General features: G+C 39.8%; 1 protein-coding gene across 5 annotated transcripts in view; it reads right to left on the reverse strand.

Annotated features, from left to right (window-relative positions):
- Positions 1 to 13,531, reverse strand: part of nrxn3a (neurexin 3a) — a 142,841-nt gene that overhangs the window by 11,372 nt on the left and 117,938 nt on the right. For 3 of the 5 annotated variants that reach the window (XR_007114579.1, XM_047610501.1, XM_047610498.1), the window contains 5 exons: positions 9,070 to 9,251; positions 8,468 to 8,639; positions 3,417 to 3,506; positions 1,985 to 2,292; positions 938 to 1,028 (listed from right to left, as the gene is read on the reverse strand). Coding sequence is in view for 3 of the 5 variants with exons in the window: in XM_047610501.1 (XP_047466457.1) it covers positions 938 to 1,028; positions 1,985 to 2,292; positions 3,417 to 3,506; positions 8,468 to 8,639; positions 9,070 to 9,251 (843 nt within the window). In the remaining 2 variants the exon portion in view is untranslated. The remainder of the gene's footprint in view (positions 1 to 937; positions 1,029 to 1,984; positions 2,293 to 3,416; positions 3,507 to 8,467; positions 8,640 to 9,069; positions 9,252 to 13,531) is intronic. The other 2 variants (XR_007114580.1, XM_047610500.1) reach the window with 1 other exon arrangement.

Consider the following 13,531-nt stretch of genomic DNA (forward strand, 5'->3'; position numbering starts at 1 on the left):
TGCACCTCAGAAAGGTGGCGTAAATGTTTCACTATTTAGGTACGTAGCTAAAGCAAATGCAAATGCAAATGCTTTTCCACAGACGTACAGTAAATTAGGCAAATTCCCAAATTCTTTCAAACTGCTTCTCTGTAGTTGTCACCACATTTTTGAATTTTTTAATATTTAGATACAAAAAAGACAGAATACGAATACACCTAAAAGCAAAAGTATGACCCACAAAAAGAAAAACCTGTACACAGAAATTCAATGATATCTGTTCTCTATCACATGTACCAACACAAGCCTCTAAATCTGGATAAACACTGATGGAAACCAAATGGAAAACACATTTAATGTGAAACACAACACTGTAATTTATGCTGAAAACAAATAAAAATGAAAATAAATAAATAAATAAATAAAACTGTAAAAATGGATTGCTTCAAAAAGAAAATCCGTAGAGCAGTGAATTGCAGGAGCAGTGGACTCAAACATGATGTGATACATTTTGCAGCATCAGTGCAGAAAACATGGTTCACCATGATACAAATTTAACAAATTTATTCTGACATTTAGTAGCCCTCAATAATCCTCTAAGCAAACAACATTTGTATGCTTATTGGTGACCATGTTAACCACTTTAGCAGACCCCATGTGCAAGTGTAGCTTGTACTATCAATAACTTTCTATGCAACTGTTGTCAACTAGCTCACTAAATTGACTTTCTGCATGACCACATACAAGTTCAACCATTTTAATTTAGAATTTTAACGTGTATTTAATAATTTGTCTATCTTTGGATTAAGCAATGAATTGCTAGGCTTACTGGGAAAACACTATAGTTTTTGTAAAGTTACACTTTCTCTAACCATGGGGGTATGATGCTATGAGGATAGCTCGATCCTCTGGTGCAGATGAGTGAAAGCACACAGAAAGCAAGCAAATGCAAACTAACCTAGCCCACCTGCATGGCTAGTTTCACACTCCTCCAGATCTTCGTCATCACTCGAACACTCTGCTGATGACACAATTTCATCTGGTGTATGCTTCACGGGCAGATCGTTGGCCATCAGAAGTGATAGCAAAGATACCCCCCCAAAAAAAGAGCCAGCAAGAAACAAAGAGAACACATAAAGACAAGGAAAGACACAAGTTAGAGGTTGAAAACAGAGTTAATTTCTGACCTAAGAAGGACTAGCCTGACTGAAACATCTTGAATTGGGGACTTTCAGAACTTCTCTCTGTTGATTGAACAGGATGAGTTCCCACAGGGACTGACTCCTGACCTTTGGTCTATGCGTAGTGGTTTGAGAGTAAATGTTACAGACAGTAGATGTCTTTTTCCGTGATGGGAGACTATATCCACAGTCCTTGACCCATTAAATTATTATTTTGTTAAATGTGTTATAACTCACAGTGCAAATGTAAGTGAGTCAAATCCATGAATTGGCCTTTAAAATTACTCGATGTAATGAGTATGGAATGAAGATAAAGTAAAAGGGAAAACGCCACCCAAAGCATAACAACTAATTTATCAAATATATGTATGGCTGCTATTGGAATTCTCACATTGGGCTTTACTGATGACTTTACTTCTTATGGCAGCAGCAGAATAAATGCTGAGGTGTACAGGAACATTCCGTGTGCTCAAATTCAACCAAATGTGTCAACTCATTGGACAACAATTCATCATTCAGCATGACAACTATCCTGAATGTGAAATCAAAACAACCACAAAGATCTTCAAGATACAGAGGTGAGATTCCTTTAACGCCATTCCATTTGCAGAAGTTGAGACTAACTCATATATAGTACAGTTTCTGTATATTAAGTGTCGGTGTAGCAGTCAGCAGGTGTTCTATGTGCTCTTTTACTGTTAACAGAGAAACACATTTGATGGGTGATTTCTACACATTTCACAGGTCATATGTAGTAAGTATGCAGCACCATTACGTGAGAGTAAGGAACAGAAAATTGTCCTGTATGTATAGTCTGGAGGTACCTGTACGGTAGAAGAGGATCTGTGTTTCCTTGTGGTCGTGGTGGACATCATGGTAGTAGTCTCACTGAAGGTGGTTGACATCTCTGGAGGCATTGCCGTCGTTCTGGCTGAACCTGCCACACTGGGCACATCCCCTACCAACCTCACACTGCCATTAATCTTGATGTTGGGGTTGCCTTCAGCAGCCATGTTCAACACCTTAAGGCCGTTGTAGTAAAGGCCTGACAGCTGACCCTGAAATGGTCGGCCACGATCGCTACCTCCGATTGCAACTGTAGCTTGAGTGTTGAAAATGGTTAGCTGCCGTCCTGGAGAAAATATCCAAAAAAGCAAAATATTGCAGAAGCTATTAGCACAATTAATACATTTAGAAAATGTGTCATGCAAATTGTGTTATTGTATGTTGACGAATAGAGAGTATTTGATTTGATATATAATCAAATATTAACCATACCGCAGTAAAAATGACTTTCGACCTCTGCAAAAATGTAAATTGCATTAGCTCACATACATTAAGGTATTCTCAGTTTTGGCCCGGGATGTTTCTAATACAAATGCTCAAAGAGTTGCCAAAACACTACAGCATTAAAGATATAACATTTGTTAATTTTGACTTCTGCTCCTACTTAGCCAGTTATTTTTTTTATTTGACACAGATGGAACAAGTGAGGCCTACAGCTAGATGCCTATGTTTATACTCATAGATTCCAGAGTTACAGAATGTAACCAACATCCTATTTCGTTAATGCTGATGATCTCTAAGTGTTGTCGCTATTTGGATAAGGGGGAAGTTGGATGTAGCTAGTATCCCACTGTGAGTGTAGACTTCACGAGCACAAAATGCAAAATGCAAAGATAAATATGGCAAAGAGAAATGTTCTGAGCATTTACTAAGCAAGGGCTTGGTTTGACTATCTTTTGTTACCTCCTCGCACATGTATGACAGTGATATATCTGACAACATGTCATTGGCTGTCTAACACACTAGAAAAGTCAATAGCATCCAGTTTCATACGTCCAGACATTGCTTATATCTCTGTAACCATCTGCATACAATAATTTAGATACCATATCCATTGAAGAATGTGTAGCAACAAATTTGAGCCATACTGGAGTACAGTGCCATGACTCTTGGCTACAGAGTGTTCACCTTATTTCGTGGGTATGGATGATGCTAATTTCTAATAATTACATTTCATTGTGTTACTGCAACTCCTCTTTTACTATACACTGATTTAGTTTACAGTTTTATATTTGTTTGCAGTTGACATTTTAGCTCACATAAAATTACATTAAAAGTCCCAATCAGACAGTTCATATAATCCTGACATAGAGACCATGGGCATGCGTCTAATCTTCAAGTGCAGATGAGGTTCTTCACATTACATCAGAAAAGTGAGCATACATAGAAACATGTTTATTATGAAATTACCTTTCTCTTGTAGCCATTCTTCTACAGGTCTGGCATATTTGAAAGGAATTTTCTTATTGGCCATTTGATAGCGTTCAATGTCGCTGTTCCCTTTAAAGTTTAAAAAGACATTTATAAGGACATTTATTGATCATCAGGATCATGCCACGTGAGGGAAATATAGCTTATTTCCCTCTAACATTTACAAAAAGTTAGGATGATTTTAGCTGAAGATTTCGGTTTCCGTTTCGATTGTTTTACTCACAGAATACCTAGGGCTCATTATCTTTGTCAGCAAACAAAATAATTCGACACCTTTACAGTGAGGGGCTTCACTTTGTATAGAAAGTATGCGTTGATGTCACGTTTCATACGAAGGCGTCTTGCTTAGCTCACACACCAGATTTGCATACAAATATAAAAAAAGATATACACCACAATGTGTACAATTCAATTTTATGAAGTATTTAATAAAGTATATAAATAAAGCAGTAACATATTATGTTAGATGCTTTCATTAAATCTTATATTTTTCCAATTGTGGTCAGCTACACAGGAAGTAACATCATACCCACTCTCTGCTGGTGGAGAAACTTATTTACTGGACAGAGTAATCTGAGAACAAAAATAACGAGCCCAGAGTTTAATAAAATATACAAAAAAGCAGCATAAGATAATGTTTTTGTGCATCATATAATTCAAAGTAAATCTTTATACACTTATATTATTATAACAATTGTAACATGGTGCCTAATGCCAGATGGCAACACAAACAGAAAAGTGTATAGTCATGAATGTACAGTTCACTGGACAGCATGTGCATTTATGGTCCTAATAATGGATAGTTCAAATGTAGATAAAAATCCGAATTTCTCATAGATTCTGCTGATGTGTGAAATCTGTCAGAGGCCCGTAGCTCCCACATACACTGGTGTGACACTAAAAGTAGGTTCTGCATTACAAATAGAATGTTGGGATTGAGTTTTTTCCACAATATCACATTTTTTAAAACCAAAAGTGACAGGATAAACAGGAAACAGAAACACGTAACCGAAAGGTTGGCTACAATGCAACTTCTCAACAACATGATCTAGCAAACAACAAGTAAAACAGGGTCGTTGTAAGTAGTGGGAAGCTGACAGGGCAACAGGGACCAATATTTGTCTGTTGGACAAACAAGTAAGTGTTCCAAGAGTAGATTAAAAAAAGGAAATTCCTGCCTTCCTTCATAGGCACACAAAACTCAGCCACAATCAGTTCTCAGGTTGTGCGAACTATTGCAAAAACTAACCAACAGCCAATTTAATTCATTAATATACAGAATCTAATTCATTAATATACAGAATAATTTGTTACAATCCCTTATGCCAAAATCCCAAGCAAAACGTATTTAGAAGCAGAGTCCAACCTAAGATCAACCAGCAGCCAGCTGGCCAGCTACCAACCAACAAGAAGATACCACTCAATGGCAGTAGGCAGTATGGGGCATGTCACTGGGGTTTTCAAGTGGGCACCTCACCTCACTGATGTTTCGTTAAGTTAGGCAAACGACACCTCAAGAAGATTCAATGATGAATTCCAGTGTCCTGGAGTCACCCTCCTCCACGCTGCTGCCACACCACCCTGTTTTTCCCAGCATTCAGTGACTTTCAACAACCCAGAAATGAACCTAGCCCTTTTTATGCAACAATCAGAGCAAACAATCAAATTTAATTGAAACATTATGGTCTTGTGATTTGCTCCGTTCATGCGGACAGAACCACGACCCAAACACCCAAACACAAAATTAATCCAAATGGTCTTGTGATTTGCCCATTCATGTGGACTCAACCACAACCCAAACACAAAATTACTCTACCGTGATTCACCCTGTTCATGAATCACCGTAGAATTGTATCAAAGTATGCACTTGCGGCTGATCCACAGACGTGCAGCGCTATCAGCATCCAATAGGACTCTACTGGAGGGTGTTTTATGTACGACAGTCACCACTAAGAGTATGGTTCATTTTTAGATTAGTAAAGATTACAAGAGTCTGAAATTTTAACTACAGACACCAAGTGCTTGACAGCTTTAAAAACTCTTTAGACTGCAGGTTGGTTTCAGCAGCCTGGTAGATTGATAGCTTTTGAGATTGTTTTGTATAACAAAGCATGCGATGTATGTTAAGGTAGTGAAAAGGCACGACTTCAGGCATAGAAAATACTCACTGCAATTAATGAAACTAAAGGAGAACTCACTTAAATCAAACATTTTATTCATGCCATCCAGATTAATGGCACACTCATGAACAAACATGTTTATGTTCATATTTAAAAGCAAAATGGGACCTTGTCTGCTGGAGTAAAACAATAAATCAACAGCAGAAGACAGCAATGTAATTAAAATGTTAAAAAATACCAGGCCTGGTTGTGGACTCCCCTCATGAACCTGTAAAGATGGTAGTTGATCAGAGGATGGAGCTGTCAATGATGAAAACCAGTCCTACCCCCTCCATGGCACCATAACAGCACTGGATCAGCTCCTCCAGCAACCAACAACTTCACCCATGCTGTCTGAAGGACCATTAACGCGGGTCCATCCTTCTTGTGGCTGTGAAGCTGTAGAACCAGACCTGTTCCCAGTATACCACATGCATATACTAATCTATTTCATTTTTTTTTATTTAATTTTTTTTTATTTGGTGGTTTGGTTGGTTTAACTTTCCGCACTCTTGCGTGCACTGTCATTTGGACTGTGTGCTACTACAACACTGCACATAACTGTGGGATAATTTAAAGGACTCTTATCTAATCTCATGTCTTTAGACAGTGAGAGCAGAGGATGTGACTGATGCATCACGATATATTTAACTGCTAATACCTGGTGAATGTCAAGGAGAATTCCCGGACAGCATTAGTCTTTAAGATGAACATCCCACGGTAGAGTTTTCCGCACTTGCATATTAATGAGTGGGTGAGATCATTTCCACTATCCAGGGGATCAGGTATTACTCTGACATTGGCTTTCATAATAGGACAAAAGACCTGTTTGTGAAGTAGAAGGACCTAATTTTGTGCGGGTTGCACATCTCATTGTGTATTGAGAAGCCCGCTTTTAGGATGTGGGAGAAACCCCCTGTACTAGGGACGATTGGAGCCAAAACTCCCTGCTAGAATTGAACCAATCTGTCTGAGTCCTCAGATTGGAGATCTGGTTGTCCGCTCAGTTTTGCTCATCAATTGGTTGAAGCAACAAAGCTGTTTAACCGGACAGAAGCTCAGAAAGTGGGCACTCAAAGAGCCCAAAGAACAACCTGAAGATCCCAGATCAGTTGGTACTGATACTGGCTTGTCTCAAACTATTTCAATTCGAGGAGATAAGTAACATGCAGCGTTAAGGAGAGTGTCCTTTCCCTGGAGAGCGTCCTCTCCTAAGCACTGCACCAGTCTCTGAGCACCTTGCTATTCTACAACTTCCACTTGGTGAAAAGAATCTGGGAGGACTGCAGTGTTCATCACTTCGCTATCTAGGCCAAGCACCTGGAAATGCTGCCAAAAAGCTGAATACTCGCAAGCCTCTCCAGTGAAGAGGGTCACACTAAGTCACAGGACCTTAAACTCAAAGACCCAGAACAGGAGAACAATATGTCTGTTACGCTTGTCTAGAACACACCATTACTAGAACTCCAGGGTGCCAATCACGTGTGGAAAAACTGGTGCAGTGACGCCAAGCACTTAAGCCAGTGATGAGGCAGGGTGTCAGGCAAGGGCAGGAGTGTGGATTCTGTGGGACTTTTATCTGCAGCGGACTGATAGTAAGTCTCCTATCAGGACTGAATTTGACTGCATTTTTGAAGTCAAAGTCAAATAATCATTGTATTACGGATTGATAACAAATTCCTTTGCAGCAACTCAATCACATATTTTACAACCTTACAACTGAAAATTATAGTACAATACTTTCTACTTTCTGATAGCTCCTGTTTAATATTTCCATCCCTATTTTATATTCTATGGTATTACTTTACCTATCATCCTCCTGCCTTATGTCCCACAAACAATTCCCCAAGGGAACTGGACTACCCTGATAAGAGCTATCCAACCAGTCCATCTCAAGCCAACAAACCAGGTCCGACTTTTGCATATTATGATTCACTGACTTTATATACAACCATTCAATTAATGCCGACTCGACTGCTCATGTCATCTCCATTGCCAGTCCATGCAGGTGACATTAAAAACAGCCAGCTGTCAGAGTACGCCCTGGAAAATGTAAAAGAGGTGAGAGTGTGGGGCTGGGAGAACCTGCACAAGCAACCATCTCCTGCCAAGCCGTCCTGTTTGTAAATGCTACTCCTCTTAAGAATCTTCTTTTTTTCTTTTCTCTCATTTACAAACACACGGCACTATACTGGCAGCTGAGTTTGCAGCAGTGCCAGTTCCAGCATGGCTTACAATATCCTCTCCTCTATAGTCCCATGTTCCAAAGAAATCAACTATTAGGCTTGTTATCTGCTAGGACAATCAGGTTGGACATTTTTGACAGGATAAATGTGAAGAAAGACTTGCTCTTTAAATACAGGGTTCTTAGGCTTCACTTTACATGCAGATCAGATGCAGATCTGCCAGATCAGGCACATTAAAATACGTGTTTAATCTAAACATACCCAAAGTTTTATGTGAAATGTTTTCCAGGTGAGTATGCTTGTTTAGTTGACCTGGGTTAACTTCATTCAAGGAGGCCATTTGCCACACACTGCATGTTGCAGTTCCTGCAGGAGACCAACAGAGGTCTATGGAGTTCACAGATTCCATACGTGTAATTTGTGTAGTCAACGCCCCCCTCAGGAATACAAATACTGTTCTCTCTCAGTAAATGCCTATATAGAAAGTCATAACTAAATATATACATATACATTTACGTATTCTGCTATGCAGAGTGTTCAAAAGCTCAAAAGCACAAGATTAACTGACACTTCTGAAGCAGATGCTCTCCAGTGACCTTTTCATCTCTATTATGACATAATCCCATTGTCATAGCCTGTTAATAGCAACACATTCACTTCCCTGATTGGTGTATTTGTGTTTTACCTGTTGGGAAATGCTCATTGATCGACCAGTTATCCACCTGCAGTGTAGCATTGCCACCATTCCTGGTGAAACGGACAACATGATACTTCCCATCATTCACTGGGGTACTACTTTCCTCCACACCGATATCCACCGTGCCAATGTTGAACGTGACTCCAATTTTGCCTTGTTGCTGAAATGAGAAGACAAAATTATTGCAGTTATTGCGTGTATTTTTAGTTTTTATTGTGGAAGTTACTGTGCAAGTTGAGGACACAGAGAAAATACAGATTGTGACTTATTACCTACATGGAAACCTTTTGATCAGTTAGGTAGTGGCAGGTCAGTGCTCAGTGTGTTATGAATACAGGAGGGATTCAAACACAGTTGTAACATCTGAATTTTAGAAACCTTTAAAGCCTGATGTACAGACACTGACATTATGTGCATGACCAGCCATTTGTTTCAAGCTAGGATGTCTTATTAATATCACAGGAAGACAGACAGGAAGATTGAATTGCTTTCAACAAAAAGCTTCTCAAGTGCTCATGATGTGTCTCCTGTGTCTATAAAAATCTATACCAAACTGAAATGGGCCAAGCAAAATATATTTAAGGACTTACTATGTGCAGCATGAGGTAGTCCCCCAGGCCTGGTGCACTGTCAATTCTGACCAGGATGCCATCTTTCAGGGACGTGCTGAAGCCAACGGTCAGTCTGTCCGTCCTGGTGCTTGGCCTCTCGTTAGCTGGCCAGTTGAATGTAATGAGGCCTCCTCCTTTTCCAAAGATGTACGTAGTACCAGCTGAATAGAGGAGAAAGAGGAAGCGTAAATTATGAACTTCTAAACTAACACGAGGGCCGCATATGATCCATGCAGTTATTTTACAAAGCAAAGCCCCCCCGGACCCCCACCCAATTATTATTATTACTCTTACTGTTGATCCTTTGTATGTGCCACACACACTTGGCCTTTAAATTTTGGTGCTTTTCAATATGGCAGTGTAAATTACATGGTCACATACTGTTGTTAACTAGCACCTCTTTGCAAATAACACTCACATTTACGTACACGTGGGAAAAAAATAAATTATTGCCTTAATCTGACTTAAGTCAACAGTTTAAGTGCACGTAAACGTGTTACTCTGACTAATATCGAATTTTCCTTATCAACTACCAACTAAGACAGATAGTGCCATTGGGAGCTGATTTTAACCAGCATGTATACAGCTTAATCTGAGTTTAACCAACGCATGTGCGCATGCTCCACAACCACTGTGCTGGCTATGACCGCAGAACAAAAACATCCAAGAAAGCAGAAGGAGGTAAACAGAACTAGTAGAAAAACCACCTAAGGAATAGCATGCATCTTATCTGCACCATAATTCGTGCACACATTACTACGAGATTAAAAAAGCTGTACTATTATCCATCTTGTTGTTGTTTGAAATGCCAGTGTAGGTACTAGATCTGCTCGCCCCAAGTATCCGGCGCTTCCACAAGACGTCAACATATGTTTGGCTTGCACATTCGGCTATGTTCAGCCCCATTCGACTGGGATCACAAGATCGGTTTGTGGTTAGACCTTAGTCGTGGTTAATTTAATTTATTTTTCACAATATATTTAGCAGAGATAGCTTGATAAAGTTTTCATTTATATTTTTTAATTTTCCACCAAACACAAAAAATATGGTGACAGCACATTATTCATAAAAAATAAAGTAATAAAATGTCAAAATAATTCAGGTTCTATCCATTCATTTGTATAGTAGCTGCTAAAAGATACAATAAGTTTTATCCTAAAAAAGATGAAATAAAAATACAGCTTTTGTCAATTTATCCAAAGAATAAAAGGACAAAACAAAACTGATAAGTTGTTCTGCCTTCATAACAACCGCTAACTGCTAACCTCTCTTCCTCTTCCGCTTCTTTCTGTCGTCCAACCAATTATAAGCAGATTATAAGAGGAGACGTCAACATCCCCTATGTCATGATGTCATCTGGAAGTGCTGGATACTCACACATAGACATGTATAGTACATGTATGTACGTACATGTATATATGTCTATGCTGACACCAAACGACTCTAGTTTTGATTTTATGACGTAATAATTCAACCAGAAAAGGGGGCCGTATTAACCCGCTGAAACTATTCGCCACTTAGTGTTGAGGACAGGTTACTGTCAGTTATTTGATTTTCCCCATTACATGTTAACTGGGACAAGGACCGCATTCAGAAAATTAAATTTTGAGCATAGCTCAATAAAGTTGTACATGCCTCGTCAGGACCAATACAAGAACAGACAAACTTTAAATAATCAGGGTCATGCTCCCTCCGTTTTCTGCTCGCTCCAGACTCTGTGTCCTCTCCCTCTTTCACTTGAGCTAACCTTCTAAAAATTGATCCATTTTGCCTCTGGCATGCACTGTAGTTAGCTAACCAGACGTTGTTTTTTTTTTTTTTTTTCAGGTTTATTTTTTCTCAGCCACACGTCCCCCTGAAGTCCTCTGGCTCTCTTCAGTGCAGGCGGGCCTGAAAACTGCTACGCTATTGCATCTGTTCCAATGCAAGCAAGCAAGGGCCACAACATTCTCATTAACCTGTCCATTTGCTCACACTGCAGTGAGTGGAACAGTGGGCAGGAGGTTAAGAACTTGCTCAAGGCACCTCAGTCGTGGACATGGGGGTGTGCGACCTATGACTCTACTGCCTCAAAACTGCTTGGCTAATGGCTACTCCATGACTTCTGCTCACTACTTCCTATGTAAGGAAAGCTTGCTCATTATTTTTATTTTTTTTAAGTGCTTGATTCAGTTTTACTGTCTTTGAAAAAGAATGCACATAAAGCACCTGGACAAACAAATGTAAAGAAATACAAAGCATGATATCGTAATGTTGCTTTGAACATAATGCAAATACATGCTTGAAAACTGTTATACGAGCTAATTAAAGATATTCACATGACAGGTACTTTCCATTGTTTTGTCTTTTTAAATGTGAGGATGAGGATGTCTTGTGTTATTCTGGTAAGCCGCTGATTCATGTTCCTTTATGTTTGTGTACAGTGTGTGAGGCTGTAAAGTAGACACCGTTATACAGGATTGTATTTCCCATGATTCCACCAAGCTCAAGCAACCGATGCTCTGACACGCACTGCACAAAAACACTATCTGACACGCACACAAACACACCCAGGGAAGCTGAAGCTAATGAGCAGGCTCGGGCGGATGAGACCATTCTTTTCTGAAGTAAACAATGCCAGTCACAATGGCACTTTGTTGCCACAGCCAAGAACCCCCACTCTTGCTTCTCCACCCAATCTGCTTTACCCTGCCCTCATGAAAGCATTGTGTGGCCCCCGCCCTGTGATCCTGTTGAGATCACAGGGTGAACAGTTGTGAACAGTTGTGAACAGTTTATTCCCCTCCTAATACAATATGCTAATACTGTGTGGGTGTACCAATTTCAGCTGCATACTCTCCACTATTCTTCTAAATGACTGCACACCTGCAAAAGCCAAAAAGTGAAAAATATAAATCTGTTGATGCTTTTGACCCTTAGGATAAAGCGCAATATGCAGAACTGTGTGTTGCGGTTGTATTGTAGGCAGGGTTTCACACAAGGGTTGTGGTATATTGGTGATGGTATACAGGAGCTTGCACTGTACATGTGGCATTGATAGCCCAGAACATGATGAAAAAGAACTCTTGTTTTCTCAATTTCAGTCCAGAACGGTTGCACAGCCTGCCACACAGTCGTGGTTTTTAACATGGGAATAACGTGAGTCACGTGACGGATGCAGAGAGGGGCTCCCAGGGGATTAACTGACTAAAATAAGCCCAGTGAGTCGAGCTGTTTAAACACCATCTTTCCTGCCACATCTCTATTAAATGGCATCAAGCACTCTACCCATAATAACATGAAATGTAAATGAAAGTGAAATTTACTTTTTTTGTGCAAATTTATGAAAATAATAATAATAAAAAAATCTCATTTACAAAGTCAGACGATGTGTTATGTGTCAGTTGCAACTGTGGTCAGGTGCATCCCGTTTGTTTTAATTATCCTTGAGATGTGTGTAGGAGTCCACCTGTGACAAACTAAAAACAAACAAGCAACGGAGTCAAACGAACTCTCTGTAAACATCCACAAGAAAAACTACAGTGATGCATTGGTAGTGTCAAGATCATAAAACCAATACTCAACCAATAGGTTTTGTGTGTTCCCAGGAGCACGGTGTAATTTGTACATTTCTTTTCTACCTGGTACTCAAAGTGCTTTAAAGAATAACACATCAGTCAATTTGTTCAGACAAGCACACATACATTCACACACCCGGACAACCCGCTGCACCTACTGAGCCACAGCCGTTAACAAAGAAGTTTAAAACTGGCAGGACTCATCTTGAATTTTAGCTATCATTGCTAAACCCAGTACGCTAGGAGGACGGTCCTTGGTCTCCGGCAGAGACATGTGAACTTGTCAGAAGGACCACTTTCTCAGTGGCAGTCCATGAATCTGGTTTTTATGGTACAGTGGCCAGATGGAAGCCACTGTAGATTAAACAGCATATGACAGTGTTTAAGGTATAGGTCCCCAGCCACAGGGCAGTGGAATGGCTGTCGAGGCTGAAGAGAACGAGACAGCCTCAAAAATACTGAAAACATGGCTTCTTTTTCTACCATCATTCGTCTACAACTTCCACAGTGTCTTCTGCAATGACAGCAACAAAAAATAATAATAATAAGTTGTGAAATACACAAATCAGCCATAACAGGTGACAAGTGAAGTGATTAACACTCACCATTTACTGATCTTCCACAGACAAACTCCCGTAGCTTGAATTGCTGAAAATGTCAGTGTTGTTGCGTTGAAGTTTGATGTGTATGAGGCCGTGTAGCTGCAGACAAGTCCGGGTGCCCATGCCCATTTTTTACTGCAGTTGTATAAGACAGCAGATTTTAGCTGGCTTAGGTTCAGTAGTCACAGACTCTGTTATAGTCTTTTTATGGCTGATGACTGCACTGTGCTATTCGCCAAGATGCTCATTATCAGCAACATTATTTACAAGGCCTAATCTTTC

The sequence above is a fragment of the Mugil cephalus genome, chromosome 17, assembly GCF_022458985.1.
Source record: "Mugil cephalus isolate CIBA_MC_2020 chromosome 17, CIBA_Mcephalus_1.1, whole genome shotgun sequence".
In the NCBI taxonomy this organism is placed as follows: Eukaryota; Metazoa; Chordata; class Actinopteri; order Mugiliformes; family Mugilidae; genus Mugil; species Mugil cephalus.